Below are 21,445 nucleotides of genomic sequence, written 5' to 3' on the forward strand. Positions count from 1 at the left end.
TAGCTCAGTTGGTTGGCATGTCATCCTGCCCAGGGGTGTGCAACCCACCGCCCAGGACGGCTATGAATGTAGCCGAACACAAAATTGTAAACTCACTTAAAACTTTGATATCTCTTTGTTTTCGTTACACCAAACAAAAGGGACACCAAAAGGTTGGACACCCCGCTCCTAAAGGACACAGGTTCGATTCCCAGATAGGGCACACACCTTGGTTGCAGGTTCCAGCCCAGGAGGCAACCAATTGATGTTTCCCTCTCACGTGGACATTTTTTTTCTCTCCTCTTCCTTTCTCTCTCTCCAAGGCCAATGAACATGTCCTCAAGTAAGGATTTAAAAAAAAAAAAGTACCACAGAAATACATCCTTTGACCAGCAAGGAAACAGTTTTGTGATTCCTTGGGCGAGTAACTGAGAGAAGCACACTTTGGGCCCAGGTTCAGCTCTGAATCTCACGTCCCCGCCTCTGCTAGGTTCCCTCTGCCTACATGTGTAGGTCCCCTGGGCCCCGAGAGCCACTCTCCTCTCTGACACCAATGATACAGGAAAGCGTTGACAGAAGCTGGTATACTCAAAAGTCCTGGGGACCCCGCGTGGCCCACAGCCAGCCACACTGGGCAGTGAAGCTGACAACCAAGGTTCCAAGAAACAGCACTCCTCCTTAAAAACCGAACACCTACGGAAGTGGGTACGGAACTAAAACAAGGTTCACTCTGCCCAGATTCCTCTCAGGTGAGCAAAATGCTGACCCCATGAGTCAAATGACTGTTTCCAAGCAACCCAGATGGCTGCAGACTACATTTTAACCTTATGTTCAAAATGGTTTGTGGTCAAATGTGTGATGAACACTTTCCACTTCTCTGTGAAATACTTCATCAGATATATATACATATTTAAAACTTTTCTAGTTTGTACTCACAAGTTTATAATTAGATCTAAAATCGTCTTTGTTGAAAAATCACAAATTATAAAATAAGTGAGTAAAATTAACATTGCCTAACTTATCTTAAAGCATCTGTTTTCCTCTTAATTTGCAAAACTCTACCTAGAGGAAGCCTTCCTAACATAAACACAACGTAACTATTGAGCAGGGGGATGAAGAGAGAAAAGCTAAAGGACTCCGTCTGAAGCATTTATAGAAAGTTTCCTCAGTCCTACAATATCCCCACAAAGTTTCTTAAAAAGGCCTTAAAATGAATAAATAGTTGAAAATGAAATGCAATGTCAAATCAAAATGAATGTCAGTGTTGCTCAGTTAGCAACAGCCTAGAAGCTCACCAGCTGTCAACGCTAATCATAGCTCAGCCGTTGACTCACTGTGTGACCTACAGCAATACAGTTAACCTCGCGGGTTTTGTATGCCAGCAATAAAATAGCATCACAAACTCCTCGAAGGCCTGGTGTGAGTTAGAACTCGAAGATATTGCCATGGCCCCACTTTGGGAGCTAAGTGTTAAACAAAAACCAAAATTATAAGGAAGATGATAGGATGCTCTTCAAAGAACATTTCCAACTCTGTCGACATAATTTTAGTGCTTTGATGAAGCACGCCTCTGAAGAAACAGTCAACCATATAGCATAGTTAAGAATAGTTTCAACTGGCCTTATCGAAAACAGTGTACTCAGAATCTTCATCAAGCTTTAGATATCAGACACAGCCTCAACATATCTGGTTGTATTTCAAGGAGGAAAAAAACAGTTCTTCCAGGAATCTGTGCATGGAGTTCTAAATAGGAGAAATAAATGAATTATAGAATCTTTGGCATAAATTCTTAAAACTCACACCAAAAGAAATATAGCTTATTTGTCAACTACATTTGAAACTAATGTCAGGACACAGATGTAATGGCTGGACGCTTAACAAAACTTTTTCTCTTCTTCTAAAGAACACTACTGGACCACATTTCCCACCTCCCTTCCAGCTGGCTGGAAATGGTCCAGTAGGTCAAAAGGCCCTATAATGTGGCAGAGCCACTAGAATAAAGGGACGTAGGTTCCTGAATACAGTAACTGCAAATAACAAGTCCCCAGCCTTTTCACACTGAACTGTAACATGAGCAAGAAATAAATCTTCTTTGTGATAAGCCGCTGAACTTTGGGAGTTGTTTATTACACCAATTAGCTTACTCTACTAAATACACAAATCTGAGATGTACTTGGCATTAAAATCCAAGATTCGCAACTCGCCTGCTCCGTATGCAGTCCATACAGGGTTCGGAATCTGTGATGGATGGAGTCCTCACTGTTTACATAAAAACACATCCATAGAGGTAGAGCTCTAAAAGGTAATAGCTCTAAAAGATAAGGCAGAGATATGTCTACCTTCCTATTTCACACAACCGATGCTGACTGCACTTTAAGCTGGCAAGTAGAACAAAGAACCCTATTCTTCAATCTCTAGACCTCTCCTCCTAAACATATTTTCTTCATATGGCATCTAACAGTGTAGTTTCTGCCGAAACATAAAATCAACAAAAATGAAGACTGTTTAAGAATGGCTGCTATTACAGTACTTTGTAAGTTTCTTTTTTTTTTTTAAGAGAAAGGCTGTTTATGAACCTATAAAAAATGCCTCTAGCGATGAAAGATTATTTACTCAGAGAGAACAAACAAGTCTGGTTGCCTGAATTGACTCACAAAGTTAAAAGCAATCTGGTAAGCAAATGTGTCACATAATAATTTCAGTTACATCAGTGCTCAAGGTAAGTTATACTACTTTCAAACCCAAAGGTATGCTTCAGCTTAGGAATCAGAAGAATATTCACAACTGCAGTTAAATCCTGAAAGATACTGTGTTCAAAAATATATAGAGTTTTACTCAAAGATACAACGTGAAATTTTTAGAATTTAAATTTCTTTAATTGATAGCATGTTCCAGATGCTATGCTTAAGATTTTAAGCATGTATTTATTGTTACCCTTTAAAGGCTTTGTTTATTTTCGAGCAGTTTTATGTTTACAATAAAATTGAGAGGAAAACCCAGGGATTTCCCATGTCCTCTTCCCCTGCACATGCGCAGCCCAGCCACTGTCAACATCAGTCACCAGTGTGGCGCATTTTTTACCAAAGATGAACCTATGGAATATTGACATATCACAATCACTGAAAGTTGATAGATTCCTTAAGGGTGCACTCTCGGTGTTGTACATTCTGTGGGTTTCCACAAATACATAATGATGTGTATTCAGCATTATGATATCATACAGAGTAGTTCCCATGCCCTAGAAATCCTCAGTGCTCTGCCTGTTCATCTCCCCGGACACTCCCACCTCCTGGAAACCACTGATCTTTTTTACTGGCTGCAGAGTTTTGCCTTTTCTACATGTCATATAATTATAATCATACAGCAGGTAGCTTTTTCATAGTAACTTTTTTCACTTAGTAATATGCATTAGTAAAATGCATTTCAAGTTCCTCCACGAGTTTTCGTGGCTTGACAATTTATTTCTTTTTAGCACTGAAAAAACATTGCATTTTTTGTACATGCCACAGTTTAGTTTACTTACCCATTCATTCACCTACTGAAGAGTATCCTGGTTGCTTCCAAGTTTTGGAAATTATGAACAAAGCTGCTATAAACATCCACGTGCAGGTTTTTTTGGGGGACATAAATTTTCAGCTCCTTTGGGTAAATACCAATGAGCATGGTGGCCAGATTATATAGTAAGAATATGTTTAGTTTTGTAAGAAACCAGGAAACACTGTACATCCCCACCAGCACTAAAGGAGAGTTCCTATCGCTTCACATCCTCACTAGCATTTAGGGTTATGCTTATGATTTTGGTTTCTCTTCTCATCACTCACCTGAACTTCAAGTTCCTCTAACATCTACCACTGTCTCTGTCCAGCAGTTAACCTAAGTAACATTATGTCAACCCAAAGCTCAGCTGTTTAAAGAAATCTGGTGATGTATCTTTTTTATTATGCCTAACAAGGGGAGCTCTATTTCAAGTTTTTGTGTCTATGTCATGGAAAGGGAAAGAAACACAATAGATACTAAAGCTCCACTATGCGTCAGGTACTATTATCTCTGGTTTCTAAATACTGACTAAGTGCTAGGCAGGGAGGGGGAAGAGCCAAGGAGTAAAGTAACCTTACCTTACAAAGAAACTAGAGCTCTAAAAACTTTCATAAGCTGTGCACACTAACACGCTCACCAAAACCCAGCTACATTTCTATAAAAGACACATTCAGGAAGCTAAATATCTTTTCATCTGGTGGTCTATTAAAATAAGCCTGAAAAGTAATCTGATTAGATGTGATTGTTCTATTTTTTGTTGCTTTGCCAATATTTTGGGTTGTGTCACTAATACTACCAATCAAAAGGCCCTGGTTTATTAGACTCTCTTACAAATAATGTACTGAGAGGGAGAAAGAGACTGAAATTAAAATAATATCCTCAAAATTCCTATAAATTTTAATTATTCATTCATTACTTTGCCTCTCATTAGCATGAATGTTTTTCCTCATAGGTTTTGATGATATTAATAACAGAGATAGCATTGGTTCACCTATAACTCAACTCACCTAATGCATCATCACTGTCATTTTTTCATATTCCCCTGATTAAAACATGAAGGTGAACTACAGTATTTTGTAAATCATTCAAACTATAGTGACTTGCTATCTTTTACAAAGTGAAACACTGATTTGCAAAGCATAAACATCCTGTTATTAGTAACTGTTACTATATCATTGGCTTTAAGAATAAGTTTAATTACATTGTAATTCAAACTAAAATGATATATGAATACTCTGATTTACCAAGAACTGTTAGAGCTTTTTAAAAAATGTTTGATTTTTAAATGGTTCACCATATAATTTTGATAAATAGCACTGTACTATGTATTAATTAATTTACAAAAAAATACTATATTCACATAACTTTTTAGGAACACATCAGCCAATATAAATCAAGTCTGCCATAACTCATATAAGCCTAAATTTTTTTTTAAAAAACAGTAGAAATTTCAAGAGATTTATTACTGACAATAAGAGTTTAAGTCAATAACTGGGACTGCCCACCTTGTTATTGGCTCACCTTCAGATCAGAACACAAAGAGAAGAGAAACAGAAGGGTGTTTCCAGAAGAACTGTGTTCTAACCAGTCTCCAGCAACCTCAGATGAAGAACATACCATTTGCTACTAACCTCAGTCTTTAACAGGGTGTCCCTGAGTACAAGAATCTCCAGTGACAAGAACAACTTTGTGGCCAAATATATCACACTTCATATTCATGTACTCTGGGAATCTCACAATAGCTAATCATTTTTGAAAGTTTACTATGTTCCAGAACCTCTTCCAGGCTTTAATGCTCTTCCACTACCCTATGGGGGAAGTACAGCAGGTCCTTAAATAATCTCATTTTGTTATAACATAATGAGATGCCATAGGAACATAACTTTTTTAAAAGTTAAATTTGGGGACTTCCACCAAGATGGAGGTGTAGGTGGAAGCACTGCGCCTTCTAGCACAACTAGGTTTAAAAACAACAAAGTTTTAGTAACAAAAACACAGTCAAACCACAGAAAATTGAACTACACGGAAGTCTGACAACAACAAACCCTTCAGCAAAACCAGTAAGAGTTGCAGAGCCAGCAGCAGAGCAGGGTTGGGCAGGAAAGATCCACCGGACCAACTGGGGCGTGCGACCCAGGTGCACCAGCAGCCGTGGGCAGATCCCAGGTGTGGAGAAGCGGGCAGACCCACTGAGGGCGCAAGGCATTGGACCCACTGAGGGCTGATCACAGTCACACATTAGCACGCAGATAAACTGGTGAAGGAGCTAGCAGTGAGATGGATTGCGCAGGCCCCAGCGGCAGAAAGTGGCAGAGGGGACCGCCATTGTCCCTCTCTGACCCTGCCCCCACATACAGCATCACAAACCAGCAACCTGGGGGGCCCCGCCCTGGTGAACAACTAAGGCTCCTCTCCTCATAACAGGCATAACATACATAACAGGCATGAACAGATCAAAACATGGCTCAAGAACAACTCAGAGCCCCAGAGCCGATAAATCTAAGTGATGAAAAAATAGCCAAACTTTCAGATGAACAGTTCAAAACACTGGTGATCAGGATGCTCACAGAACTGGTTGATTTTAGTCACAATTAGAGGAACATATGAAGGCTAAACTAATTGAAATGAAGGGAAATACACAGGAAACCAATAGTAACGGAAAGAAAACTGGGACTCAAATCAAAAGAGTGGATCAGAAGGAGGAAAAAAATGACCAAACAGAAAAGGATGAAGAAACAAGAATTCAAAAAAAATGAGGAGAGGCTTAGGAACCTTCAGGACATCTTTAAACATTCCAACATCCGAATTATAGGGATACCAGAAGGGGAAGAGGAACAGCCACGAGTGGAAAACTTATTTGAACAAATAATAAAGGAGAACTTCCCCAACTGGCAAAGGAAGTAGATTTCCAGGAAATCCAGGAAGCTCAGAGAGTCCCAAAGAAGTTGGACCCAAGAAGGAACACACCAAGGCACATCATCATTACAAGGAGAGAATCCTAGAAGCAGCAAGAGATAAGGGGACAGTCACATACAAAGGAGTTCCCATCAGACTGTCAGCGGATTTCTCAAAAGAGACCTTACAGGCAAGAAGGGGCTAGAAAGAAGTATTCCAAGTCATGAAATCCAAAGACCTACAACCAAGATTGATCTATCCAGCAAAGCTTTCATTTAGAATGGAAGGGCAGATGAAGTGCTTCTCAGATAAGATCAAATTCAAGAAGTTCATCATCACAAAGCCCTTATTATATGAAATGTTAAAGGGACTTATCTAAGAAAAAGAAGATGAAAAATATGAACAGTGAAAGGACAGCAAACTCACAGTTATTAAGAACCATACCTAAAACAAAAGCAAACTAAGAGGACAGCTAGATCAGGAGCAGAACCATAGAAATGCAGATCACATGGAGGGTTAGCAAGAGGGGAGTGGGAGGAGGAGAAGGGGGGAGAAGGTACAGAAAATAAGTATCATAGACGGTAGGTAGAAAATAGGGGGAGGGCAAGAATAGTATGGGAAATATAGAATCTAAAGAACTTGAGACACGTGGTCATAAACTAAAGGGGGGGAATGGTGGGGGGTGTGCAGGGTGGAGGGGAATGAAGGGGGAAATAGAACTGTAATGGCATAATCAATAAAATATATTTTTTAAAAAGTTAAATTTATTGGGGTGATAATGACTGGTTAAGAACATAATTTCCAAGTGTACACTTCTATAATCTGTCATCTGTATATAGCATTGTGGGTTCACCACCCAAAGTCTAGTCTCCTTCTGTCTCCATACAGTTGACCCCCTTTACCCTCTTCAACTCCCCCCCTTCCCCTCTGGTAAACTTCATGCTGTTGTCTTCGTCCATGAGTTTGTTTTATTCATTTGTTGCTCTCTGTTTTACATCCCACATGAGTGAAATCACATGGTCCTTGTCCTTCTCCATCTGACTTCACTTAGCATGATATTCTCAAGATCTTAACTGTTACATATATCAATTAATTACCCTATAGCCAAATTAGTTTCCTTATGCATTATTCCACCTAAAGCCACAGAATCTACCAAAGACTTGCTGTACCATTCTTCTTGTGAGAATTTTAGAACTTTGCCCACAGTCACTTAATTCTGAAGAAGTGGAGCTAGGTGTGGGATACAGGTGGCCTGCAAAGACTGCTTTAAAGATCACACTCTTGTGTTTTGTCTTTCTGCTCAGGAATAAAAGAATCTCTCAATTCCTCGATCCTAATACTCTCACCCTCCACACTGAAAGGAGACCTTCATTTCCATACTCCAAAGCCCACTTCCTGCCTATGTCTGATGCAAAAAAAAAAAAACAGAAAGACTTTCATTCACATCCGGGCTTTGAGAAAGCTCTCAGTGGTTCTCAGGTTCCACCTCGAAGTCAGTTCACCTCCCCAGTGGGTCATGGAAGGAACAAACCTAACGCGTGCTGTGTGAGAGGGCCCACCCACAGACCTAAATAGATATTTGCTACATCGACCATACCAACAGACTGAAAAGAAACCCACATTATCACACCAATGTTTCCAGTCAGGGCCTTAAAGGTATGAAATAAATGGTGAGGTTTGGTTTTGTTTTGTTTTTTTTTTAATTTTCAAAAAAAATGCCTTTGGTCTATTATGAAAAGACAAAGCTTAGGGGACCCTTCAGTTCTCAGCACTGCCACCTAGTGTTGCTCCCGTTTCCCTCCCGACAGTTCTCTGCCCCCTCCAGCCAACCCCATTCTTCCTCCAGAGAAACCCCCCTGAGGACCCTCATGTAGCCCTGACTTTAACACCTCTACTCTGCCCCTCACTAAGGTTGTTTACTGACTTAAAAATACCCAAAGCCCTCTCTCTTGATTTAAACTACCCACTCCATCTACTACTCCATTCTCCCATCAGCTCAGCTTAGGAAAAAAAGGGTGTCCCATGAAATAAAACTTTTCTCTCACTAGATATTAAGGAATCACAAGAAGAGCAACCTGTCCTGAGAGGAAGATTAGGTGTCTTCTAAGGCCTTTCCCATTAAAACTATATTATGAAGCAAACCTACAATAAATAGCAGGCGACAAACACCTTGCTCCTGAAAATCTGCCCACAACTGCGGAAGCTGTTGGCTTGCTACACTCCAGGTGGGACTTAGGTCAGAGCTAGGATGTGTACCCCTATCCTCCGCCTCTGTCCCTCGACACATGGCTAGTCTGGGCAGGGGAAAAATCAAGAAGCCTTTGTGGAAACTTAGTCACCTACTTGTGGGTAAGGAAATAAAAGGGGGGGGCCGAAATGAACAGAAAGCCTCTTCAAGACCCCTCAACAAACCCCTACATACGAACTAAAGCAGGCCTGTGATTGGGGATGCACTGTGGCCACAAACCTCCTCCCCTGCAGGTGGACACAGTCAAAACTCAGCCGACATTCCTCTCTTTTCCCCTACCAGCTTCCGCACTGAAGTGGAGATTTATTTGCCTAGCTCCAAAAATGTGTACAATAATGACAGTAACAGTGCTCTCCTTAAGCCATCATCTTTATCCCTTCCAAATCGGACTTCATTTATCACAAAAGAAACGAAAATCTCCAGGCTTCACTTGGGTCAACAGTGGACACTGTTCACCATTAAAATACATAATATAAATGTAAACAATGTGCTCGTATGAAGGAAGAACTGCAAAGTGAGACAAAAAAAATCGTTGCTATCACCCCTAAACCCCAACCTGCCCCCAGAATTGTCAGCTTCTCCACAAGTATCTCTATTTTCTCACCTATTCAAGCAACTGGGCAAAATGTAAGTGGACCACATCTTATCCAATTTAATTGTGTTTTCTGTTTAATTAATCAAAAAAAAAGTATATATGATAGTTTCCCTTCTATTCTCTCCCTTGCAAACTGTAAGCTAATTTGGCACCCAAACACTTACAGAACTATCCCATCATCAAAGTGCTTTAACAACTGATCAACTTTTGGAATCAATTTGTTTGTATTTAGGATGCACCCCTGTCTGTATTTTAGGAAGGAAGCATTGTACTGAGAATAGCAAATGAGCACAAGCTAGGGGCCAGGGGGACAGAACTGCAGGTATAGAAATGCCACCATAATGCACCTGAACTTAAAGTCAGGAGATGGCTCTCTCATACATCAGCACCTTGGGCTTTCAACACCAGCTCACTCTTAAAAGAGGATATTTTATCGGTTGGAATCATCCTCGAAAACTGGAAAAATATATAAACACAAGCTAATCCTATAAAGCGTTCTGTTTTAAAAAATGAAGCATGCCTAGTCACATTTAAGGCCATGCTTCTATAAAACTCAGCCAAATAATGACTATATCAAGGGGCAGATTTTTCTTGACTATTGAAGTCAGGAAATCCCCTCCCCAGAATTGTTCTGATTGGCAGATATTTTCTGAGAGTAGACAGCTGAGGCCTGTGGTCATTTTATGTCAATGGCTCATATGAGTTGGTCTCCTTTTCCCCTCTTGCACCTCCCCCAGACATTTTTTTTTTTTTTGCCAATCACTATGGCTACATCTCAACCTGCTACCCAAAATATGCTGAGAGCAGTGGCTTAAAGATACAGGAATTATCACAAAAGAATGCACACACTTGGATGCATGTCTTATGCAATTCATTGACTGAATATGCCTGTGAGGATTTTTCTCAAAAACACTTGTCGGCGTGAAATTATAAATGACTCAAACCGCTGGTATCTGTTTCATTTTGGCTATTAGGGTGGCCGGGATGTCTAACGTAAGAAGGAGGAAATGACAAAATGTCCCAGAAATCAACAGACTCTTGCTTGCCTTGATTATACTGACTAAAACTCACTTCTAACTGGTATCAACTGTTTATTCTGTTCTTTGAGATTAAAGAGAAATCAAACACTAAAAGGAAAAAAAGTACAAAGTTAAGTTATAAGCTCTGAGGTAGAACATGCCTTACCATAGTTAAAAGCCATAAACCATGTACATATTTAGCAACAACTCATCATATTAAATGTCATTACCTTTGCACTGGCATTTCCCAGTGTCGTTACAGATAGCGCCGGTCAAGGCTGGCGGAGGTAATCTAATCCATTAAAGCCCAAGTCCTAAACATAACTGCTCTTCTGAAATAGCCTCAGCAGAAGTAGCATTTTTTCACACTCACTTTTAAGGAACCAAGGCAACATTTTAAAAGAGAGTGTGCATTATCGAGTAAAGATAATTTCCATAACAAGTCAGTCAATTAATAATAACTGAATCATATACAACTGGAGAAACCTTAAATTAACATGATCATAGTCAAGAATGAAAAAGACTAACATAACCTGTGCAGTATTGCCCATTATAAGAGGAAGCACTAAAAACCAGCTTTAAAAAAGAAAAAAAAAAAACTCTATAAACCAGAGAATTGATTCTCCTTAGTACCTGTATTTGGAGTGGTATTTCCCATTTAAGACATGGGACTCCGAGAATGTGGCTGGCTCCACCGCCCAGTATCCCAAAACAACCAAAACCACCAGTGTAAGACAACCATGACTTAAAGGTTTTCACAAAAATGTAGAAAATTAGTAGCTCATAGATAACCCAGCTATAAATAGCTACCCAATTTCCTTCACCACCATCTTTGCTTCAGAAATGCACCACCCAGCTGGTATCACAAAATGCCCTTACATCATGGGGAGACTTATACTGAGTAGGGAGGTGGCTACCAGCATTTCAAGCTTGAAAAACACAAAAGTATTCACCAAAATTATTTTCTGGCATTAATTTGAACTATGGGAAGGAATGGTTGTAGTGCCTTTCTTCTCCAAAGGAAAATAAAATAAAATGAAAAATAAACTCAGCACTTTAAATTATTTGGAAACTTCATGCCAATCTCATTTTTCATGAATTTCCTCATAAAAATTTTATGAAATATGAAGTAGTACTCCATAACTAAGCATTTAAAAATAAAATGAAGGCTCAGTGTAGGGCCTTTTAACATGGGCTCTTTCTTTTCCATTTCCTTTCTCAGCCGCCTGCCCTCTAAGAAGACAAACTTCTGGCAGAGACAGAGAGAGTATCCAGACATTTGCAAGAATTAAACCAGGAAAGTCTAAATGAACAAACCTTGGCACTTGGAAATGAAGCAGTCTTTTAAAACCAAAAAGCCAAAACAGAGGCTAAATTATATAATGCTTTCTGATAAAAGAAATTAACTTTGAAAAAATGGGATACAAACAATTCTCAAAGATTAAGGCAGTATTCTAAATTAGTGTCTTTCACATCAAGCTGACAGTTTCTGATAAAATCATTAGTGTACATACACCCCCCACATTGTTTTCTAATGTCTAATCTATATTATTTTTTCCATTACCATTTAGTCCCCTTATACCTCCCTCTGCCTGCAATCACCACCCTGCTGTCCATGCCCATGAGGCCTTCCCACACATTGTTCTTTAACAGATTTAAGTTTATAGTATATTAAATACATACACCATTACTTACTTGCTTCCTTCTGTAATGAGCAAACTGAGAGAGGCCTAGGACAGTTGCAAGAGCACCTCCTCCAGCAAGAATAGTCCCCTTCACTGCCTTTTTAAATGCCATTTCTTAGCCTGAAAAAAAAGGGGGGGGGGACAAAAAGTTAATTAGGGTTTTTATTGCATTAACAGTCCCAATAATAAAAAAGACTGTACAGGTAATGAAACTATATTAAACTAGAAAAGAAAACATAAAATAAGGAAGTTACTGACATGCCTATTTGAATATTACCATTCAAAAACAATAAACAAAAAAAAATCCTAGACATGGGAATGGACTATACAAAAGTAACTTTCCAATAGGAATTTAAAAAAGAAAACCAAATTAAGGGACACCCGGGGATATTCAGATAGTATAGAGTCAAGAGAGCTGTGAAAAGAAATGTCATTGCGTATTTGACAAAACTGCATGCTGTCCTTGCAGATTTGTTCAGCCGCTAATCCCCTCCACAAGGAGAATGGGTAGACGTCTTCTATCGCTCAGCACGACAATGAACAGTCATGCCTGCTTCAGGTTCTTTGGCAAGTGTTTAATCCAAATCGTGGTACAACTCCCTTCCTGAGCGTGTTTTCCCCCTTCCTAATGAAGTTCTCACTAGAGCTCAAGGCCCACCCATTCACATTTCCATCTAAGAGTCTACACTTCACAGACAAAAAGCCAAAGGAAACCATGCCTTGGTCCTTTCTCAAAGTGCCAGTTTAACAATGCTACACTTCCTTTCACTGAACAAACTTTAAAGAAAAGTTATCTCTAGCCAGAGTTGCATGACACCACAATTTCAAGGGAAAACACTCCAGACCGAATACTCTTGTGCTCACTGTATATTTCTAAACTCTTGCATTGTATTTGCTCTTGACTGTATTTCTTCTCACCTTTTGAAAAAAAAAATATTTCTACTATTAGACTCAAGAAATCTTTTAAGTTTTTTGAAGACTTAAATGTTCTTTACTTTTCAGAAACCAAAAAAGAGCATAAAAATGAAAATTTCTCCAAAACACCTCTAACTAGCTTTTATTCTGCTAAACAAAAAAAAGGTAACACTGTCTGATCACCAAAAAACATTCTAACCTACAGCCAGTAGTACTCGCCTAAGACCTTCACTCACAGTTACAACTGGCACACCCACATCTTTCAGGGAAATCTCTCCCCTATTTTCCTGAATGAGCGGAGGTCTGACCTGTCTGGACAATATGCTTGATATTCTACACATATTTCATAACTCGAGAAAGTATTTAATGTGAAGTCACTTTTAACCCATGTATAGTAAAGAACTTATAGTATCTCAACATAAACTATGACACCTCAAATGTTTGGGTCCTTAAACAAAGAACTACAGTGCAGTTGGTAACTACAATCCTACAGAAAATTTATTTTGGAGTACTTTAAATTATACACTAAAATAAAAGTTGGCATTTCCTAAAACTTTATTTTTACTCTGAACTCATTCCTTCTGACAAACTCCTAAATTCTAAAACTCATCTTTATTAAGATTCTCACCAGAAAAATATTTCACATGCATCTGTTCTCTGTGGCTGGAGGTCTCCTCTCTCTCTCTTTTTAAAGATTTTATTTATTTACTTTTAGAGAGGGGGGGAAGGGAGGGAGAAAGAGAGGTAGAAAAACATCAATGTGTGGTTGCCTCTTTCACGCCCTCTAACAGGGACCTGGCCCACGACCCAGGCATGTGCCCCAGTGGGAATCCAAATGGCAACCCTTTGGTTTGCAGGCTGTACCCAGCCCACTGAGCCACACCAGCCAGGGCCAGAGTTCTGTTCTTGACTGTCCCTTTTCTATATCAACCATCCTCTCACCCCCAAGTCATGCAAAGCAGTTGGTATATGCTGGCTAGGAGCCTCTATTCATCATTCAGTCAACCATAAACAAACCTAATGTCCAATGTTGCTCTGACAGTAAAAACCACACCTCAGCCTATGTGGAAGGCCCCCATTTGTTACAGCTAAACCATCACCAGTCCTAGAAATACTATAAATGCTCGAATGAGTTCCTACGGCACAAAAGAAACCCTGGCAGCCCAGAGTTGATAGTGTGCTGTCTTCCAGGCTAACTGACAACTAGGGACAGAGAACAGAGACCTATAAATACCTGAACAATCCATCTGCTCTCCCCACACAGACAGCGGCCTGATGTTCCCTTGGATGTGTTTTGTAGCTGATTGACTTTAGCTCAGCATCACTGCTCCTGTCCTGGTAATGTCATTTATGACCTCAGAAAGGATACCACACATCAACACAGCCAACTGCGGGATGTCATGTAACACAGTCAGTGAAAATCTTTCAGCAAAGGGGTTCACCCAGCCAGTTAAGTTTGGAGGTAGTTTTTCCAGTTGTCTAGGTTCCTGTATTCCTTGCCACCTTATTACATTGCTTAAATTTCATTTGGCTGGAACCAAAACTTGCTAAAGGGGATATTTTCATGGGGTTTCTCAACGAGCCACTAATACTAACAAAAAACTGCATTAATATATTATTTTGCGAAGTTAGCAATAATATTGACTATAATCAATAGTTTCTCTTTTCAGTAATTTCATAAAATAACCAATACTTAGGGAATTTCTATTGTGATCAAATTCATCCATAAGATCATCTAGCTAGTTATAATGAATAAATCACTCTTACAGGTAATTAAAAAACAGAAGCACAGAATCAGTCAATTTGACTTGGCTCTCCGATGATGATGATGACGACGACAATTATTGTTATAATGACAATATTTGCCATTTATTGAGTATTTGCTAATATAATAAGTTCCATGCTTTTCATTCTTTATATATATCAGCTCACATCAACATTACAACATCAGAATTTCATAAAAAAGGCAACAGGGGATTTGCCCAGCATCACTCCCTAGGAAGTGACAAAACCACAAATCAGTCTATGCTCTTAAGCACAGGGTAGTTCTGTCCTGCCTTTGTTCTCAAAAGGCAACTTCTTCCCAAAAGCCACACCATGTGCTTCTGTTACCTCCAAAAGAAAGTTCTATTCTGAAAACTCACCCAAATCCCCTTGGCATTAGGGTCTCCCTAAGGCAGTGAAAAACCCTCTGACAAAAAAAAATCTACTGGCAATCTTCTGCCACATAATGTAAGAACTTTGTTTTAATGTTGAAAGAAATTTAAAAACAGATAAAAATAAACCATATGCTGTGGACTACTTACAACCACTGACACTCCATTATAAGGAGAAAAGATTTCATGATGATTACAAAAGGACTGTTTCCTTCTAAATAAAAGCTGCAACCAGCAATTTAGCAAAGGTGAACAAGAATATCAATAAATCTTCACCTTTTTGCAACTCAAAGCCCAAGAAAACCAAAGGTGGAAAAATTATCCCCCAAAATAGCTTAGCTGAGTTAGTATAGCCTGGTATCCAGTAAGAGCCCATAAATTAATCCCAAATACAGTGACTCAGGAGTGACTCCTGCATTTGCACAGACCAGTCGGCCCTCCAACTCTTGCAAGGAGAACACCAGCTCAACTAAACAAAACCCTAGATGAAAAGGTTCTCAATTAAATATAGTTGTCCGTTATCAACAGCCCTTAAGGGATTACAATGAATTGGGAGAATTAAATATCAAAGTCTGCCTTGTAACTCTGTCTGATAACTAATTGTGCTATGTTCAGTGTTATTAATACTCTGATAGACAAGAAACCCCCAACAGCCAAAGCAATCTTGAGAAAGAACAAAGCTGAACGTGTCACAATTCCTGGTTTCAAGTTATATTACAAAGCTACAGAAATCAAAAGAGTATGGTATTTGCACAAAAACATACACAGATCAATGAAACAAAATAAAGAGCTCAAAAATAAATGCACACTTATATGGTTAACTAATTTCTGACAAAGGAGCCAAGACTATGTTTCCCTGGGAAAAGACAGTCTCTTCAATAAATGGTGATGGGAAAACTGAACAATCACCTGCAAAAAAGACTGAAACTACACTACTATCTTACATCATATACAAAAATCAATTCAAAATGAATCAAAGACTTAAACATAAGACTTGAAACCATAAAACTCCTAGAAGAAAAAAATAAAGAGTAAGCTTAAGATCAAGTCAGGGGGACCAACTGGAAGGCAATGAATAGTCCCCAGGTGAGAGAATGAGAGCCTGGTTAGGACTATTTGAAAAATGCAAATGCAGAGACTGATGCTTTGCAGAAATCTCTAATGGCAGCACCAACCTAGAAACCATGACAAGACCTGAAAACCAATTACAGAAGGAAGCAGTAAGAGACTGAACGCCAAAGCCCCCAGGGGCTTTAACCTGGGTAACTGGGAACTGGCCCCAAACATCACAACACTAAGACTCAGAAACAGAAGCAGGTTTCCTGGCTGGTGTAGCTCAGTGGATTGAGCGCGAACCAGAGTATTGAGAACCAGAGTATTGCGGTTCGATTCCCAGTCAGGGCACATGCCTGGGTTGCAGGCCAGTTCCCAGCAAGGAACGGACACACCAGAGGCAACCATACATTGATGTTTCTCTCCCTATCTCCTTCCTTTCCCCTCTAAAGATAAATAAATAATAAAATCTAAAAAAAAAAAAAAAAAGAAGAAGAAGCAGGTTCAATGGAAAAGAGCTTAGTTTGGAATCAGGGAGACTTGAAATACTGACAGAACACCTGTGTAGAGAAAACAGCAAACAGGCAGGTGGGTCTCAAATGTACAAAAGTAGTCAGAACTAAAGGTATGGTTTGGGAAATCTTCTGCCTAGAACTACAGACACAGAAACATGTACTCTGGCCAAGAAAAACTGGGCTCATCACTTCTCAAAGTCTGTTGACCCATGTTTTTATCTCCCCCTGCAATTTACCTGGTTCAACTTCATTCTCAGCTGTCCTTTTAGGAGTCCCATTAAAAATACAGTGACTCCGACAACGTGAACGTCCGCTCAGACCCTACTGCAAACAGTCCTCAAGTGCTATCCTTTCTGCCTCCTCCTATTCAGCAGGAAGGCTACTCTCTCAGCTAAATCATGCATTTGGATGACTTAACCACACATTTTAGAGGTAAAAACAAGAAATAACTATCCACTAAAAAAGGCTAAGGGTCCCCTCAGCAACCACCCACAAGCAAATTTATTCTAGAACAAGAGCACACTTCCTGGCCCCTGAATTCCTGAAATAGTCTTCAAACTCCTCTCTCCATCGTACAGTCCTCCTCTCTTAATTTAGCATAAATAAAAATCTATCCATATGGATTATCACTCCTCTGTGGATATCCACAAAAGGCCTTCGCTTTTACAAAAATTCTCCTATCCTTGGGCCTCTTGTGTAGAAATAGCAATTTCCTTTCCAATCTCCAGGCTCACCAATAACTGAAGAAAAATTGGGACTTCTCAGGGTTTCGAATCTTTTGCCAGCATAGATATAAGCATATTTCTTTCCCCTTGTCCCTTGCAAGTGTAGTCAGTGTGTATTTGGGGAGGGGTGGGGGAAGAAGTATAGCTCAAAGATCGTTTTTAGAAGAGTAATTTCAATCATAAGCTTTGCAGTCCATGTGTTCTCTAGCAAAATATAAAGGATTCCATGCCACCCTGATCACATAAACTGAGAAACCCAGATGAATGAGAAATTTTAAACATGAAACAAAAACACCAGGATGCAATCTAGATGTGTGCATGTAGCATGTGCTACTTCCCTAAGCACCTTACATAAGCATATGCAGGTTCAAAAGTAGAAAGAAGCTCCCTAGCCTTCAGTTGTGGAGTCACCCAGCTTGCAGCTGTCCATTTTGAGTCATGACACTCACTCAAACTCACAGAAGGTACAACAGTTAAGGGCCAGGCCTCGGGGGTCCATCTGTATACAAGTTCAGTGACTTGTGGGACACAATTACATGACTCTTCCAAAATAAGGCTGCGGGACCTCATCAGAGGAAGTTGTAAGCTGCCATGGAACTTGGTAGCAAGTCCACAGCAAAATGGAACACGAGGGAGTGAGCTCAAAAGTACCTTCCCAATGAGCAGCCCTCTTTTATCTATAAAAGTCAAGATTTCTAGGTGCTTCGAAGAAGACATGTTTCAACAAAGCAAACCCTTTACATTCCAAAGCACATCACATTCCAGTTGATGTGATATCAAATGTTTTGTGCACTTCTCTACACAGAAGTACATCATGGTTCAGGCACACCAAGCATATGCTGTAAAGCAATTAACGCAGTAACAATCAAAGCACACCATGCACTAACTTCTTTCACCAAGGTTGACATTACAGTGTCAAAACTGCAAAGGAGTTCTCCCCAGCCAAGCCGAGGCACTTCCACACATACCATGTCACACAGCAGCATGTGATCCCTGCAGAAACACAAACATGCTTTGTGAACACTGTCAGACCCTAAATGAACAAAGTAGTCAGCATCTGAGGCCCATTGGCCTCTTCTTCGGAAAAATAGAGGAGTCCTAATCCATAAACTGAAAAATCAATCGCCCTTTGTTAAGTCAGGATAGAAAGTGGAGCCAGGGCTTATCCACAAAAAATTATCCCAATGGAAATAAGTGAATATATCAAGTCCTAAGAAAATAGCAGATATTTTTATCTTTGAATCACCTTCTTCTCATCTTTCCCCTATTATTAAATAAATCAGATTTTAAAGCCATAAACTCAACAATAACAATGACAACCTAGAGCTGTAAAAAACACGTACACTGAACAGAATATCAAAGAAGAAATGAGAAGTTTTTTCTGAAATTATTAAGAAAAGTATTCTGTTAAAACAAGATAAATAAAAGAACAAAGTAAAAGTCAACAGAAAAGTTAGAAATATAATGAATCGCCAGATTCTGGATGCCCAATAATTTGGACCTAGTTAATTAGGAACTTAAAGCTACATAATCATATACATCTAAACCCTAGCTTTGTCCTTGCCTCTCATGCCCCATTAGAAAGCCAGGCTGCTGTAGGAAAGGCATGTTCTATTTCCAATTTCCCCAGGATATCGCAAGCCAGAAGGGCCTAACCCAAAAGATGAAAAAAAATTTTTTAACAAAGAAAAACTATTTTCAGAAAGACAAAAAAGAAACAAGACCATGAACCAAAGAGAAAATGAAAGAAGACACTATATTTGCATTGGCTCGCATAGCTTCAAGCCAGAAAGTACGTTGGAAAAGCTTCCTACTAGTCTCGCTGGGGCACTTTTAGTTCAGTTATATCATTTCAGGAGCAAATACACAGCTACAGATAACTGAGGAAAAGGTTAGCCCAGGACCGTGCCTCAGGCTCACACCAGGGCAGGATCCCGGAAACTCGACAGCACAAGGAGTTGGCACAGAGGTGGGCTGAGCTGGTTTGGAGGTTCAAATCAGAGTTTAAGGAATATAAGCGAAAGGCACCAAAAAAGAAGGAAAAAAAAGAAGAGAAAATAAGGTCAACAACCATTTACAGTGAGGCAGTTAAAAGGCTCTATTTGTTCCTGGAAAAAAAATGTCTCAAATGTTATTACATAAATTCTTTTTGGTGGACAAGTAATTTTTTAAATTTATTTTTTAATTTAATAGTTTTTAATTTAATAACCAACTAAAGGGTTTATTTCACAAACAACTCTAAAATAAAGACACAGAGAGGGAAGAAGGCCAGAGAGGGACAGGAGGCTACAGGCTTGCACTCCGGTAATCGTCTGTAATGTAAGACTTAATGTTTTTTAAAAATAGCATCTTCAAGACAACTTCCATATTATGTATTTGTTTTCTGCCATTTCTAAAATGCACACCGGTACTACAAAGTCACAAATTTGACCTTTTTCCCTTATTTTCATGAGGTTCACTATAGAATTACAAGAAATCAGTGAAGCCCATCTGAGTTAATAATAGATTTATATTCATTAAATGTAAATGATCAGTTTAATTCCTAATGGAATGATTTCTATTATATTTGCTTTCCATAGAATTGCTATTAAATAATCATAAAAACTATAGTTAGTTCATGAAAGTAAACTTGTTCTCCATTTTAAATTCATGTTAAACCCAAAATTACTATATATTTGCTATCATCCTGGGTATGTTAATGGATTTTTGTTTAAAGTTGTAAAATCCTATCTAACAGACTTAGTATAAAATTAGCAAGCTTGCACTTATACAGTAAGGCCTGTTTGAGTGTGGGTCATAGGGTAATAATATGGGTGTCATAACTTATACTTTTAATTTGAACATTTCACCTAAAATGCCATATGGATTGCTTGAGCGTGATATTGTAATGTTACAGAATTATATGCTTATGATTTTATAATAAAAGATTTTGTAATAAAAAAGAGCATATGCCCTATAATATATTAACTAATGAGAAATGCCTCACTAAAGAAAGAGTACAGAAAACACAAAAAAACCTTGAATTCTGCCTGAGAAAGAAGGAATGTTACCAATGAATCACATAAAAAAGTTCTTCAGGCAAACAGACCACACTGGTCCTGTGCTTCCTGGAACCTTTCTGCCCCTTTACTAGCCCTGGTGTTGGGTTAGAAAAATGGTTCATATTACTCTGGCAGCACAAATCCTCTTTTAGATTTTTCATGCTGTTATAGAATCTACTTTAGTAATTAAGACCAGAAAAAAAGCCTTTTACTTTGATTTAGAATAAACTGCATATCAAACAATAGACTTCAAAATATCTCTTTACAGTACAGTGTATCAAGCCTCTCATCCAGATTTATTCTAACAATCATGGCTGTTGAATATACATCGCAAAATGTTTCATAAAAAAATTACTTCACCATATAAATAAATGTATTTTAAAAGGGCTTATGTGCTACAAAATAGCACACAGGCACAGTAAATCAATAAAAGGGGTTATGACATACACGGCGGGGCAAAAGTGGGTTTACACTTGAGAGTACATGAAACAGTTTATTTTTATATTATTTGTTAATTACTGTATTATTTTCCCATACAAAAACTGTAAACCTACTTTTGCCCCATCCTGTATATGGGTAATAATAAACTTCATAGTCAAAAAATAAAAAGTAAAAACATAAGAAAATTTCAATTAAATAGCATGTTCAGAAAAAGAAGTACATTGGATAATTAAGTTATTATTTGCCTGGTTTTTAATGAGATCTCCTTTATTATTCTTCAATAGTCTATATTTTATGAAAAATAGCATTATAAATTAGAAAAAACTATGTACTTAGTCATTTTTCTTTGAAGACTCACAAATCTTAAAGAGACTCAAGATCATTATTCTGAAATCTCTTATTTTTTGAATAGCATGGCTAAAGAAGGTTTGAGAATCTGTCTTCCAATGTAATAAGCACAAACAAAACTTTGAAAAGCTGCCTTTTTTAACTTCAAAATGCTAATGCCAACTGACTTACTTAGCTTTTGCTCATTATTTTATCGCAGAACGAGAGGAAAACGCACCAATTCTTTCCCAAGTTCCAGCTGCAATTGCATTATATTTATGTTATTACAAATGTATTTTAGTAAATACTTGAAC

The 21,445-nt window shown here is 38.6% G+C and overlaps 1 protein-coding gene across 3 annotated transcripts in view; it reads right to left on the minus strand.

Moving 5' to 3' along the window:
- Positions 1-21,445, minus strand: part of GPD2 (glycerol-3-phosphate dehydrogenase 2) — a 136,736-nt gene that overhangs the window by 93,607 nt on the left and 21,684 nt on the right. For all 3 annotated transcript variants that reach the window (XM_053671632.1, XM_053671628.1, XM_037138338.2), the window contains exon 2: positions 11,969-12,078. In XM_053671632.1, coding sequence (XP_053527607.1) covers positions 11,969-12,070 — 102 coding nt within the window. In that variant the 5' untranslated portion in view covers positions 12,071-12,078. The remainder of the gene's footprint in view (positions 1-11,968; positions 12,079-21,445) is intronic.

The sequence above is a fragment of the Artibeus jamaicensis genome, unplaced genomic scaffold (assembly GCF_021234435.1).
Source record: "Artibeus jamaicensis isolate MK-2021 breed Jamaican fruit bat unplaced genomic scaffold, CSHL_Jam_final contig_1832, whole genome shotgun sequence".
Lineage (NCBI taxonomy): Eukaryota > Metazoa > Chordata > Mammalia > Chiroptera > Phyllostomidae > Artibeus > Artibeus jamaicensis.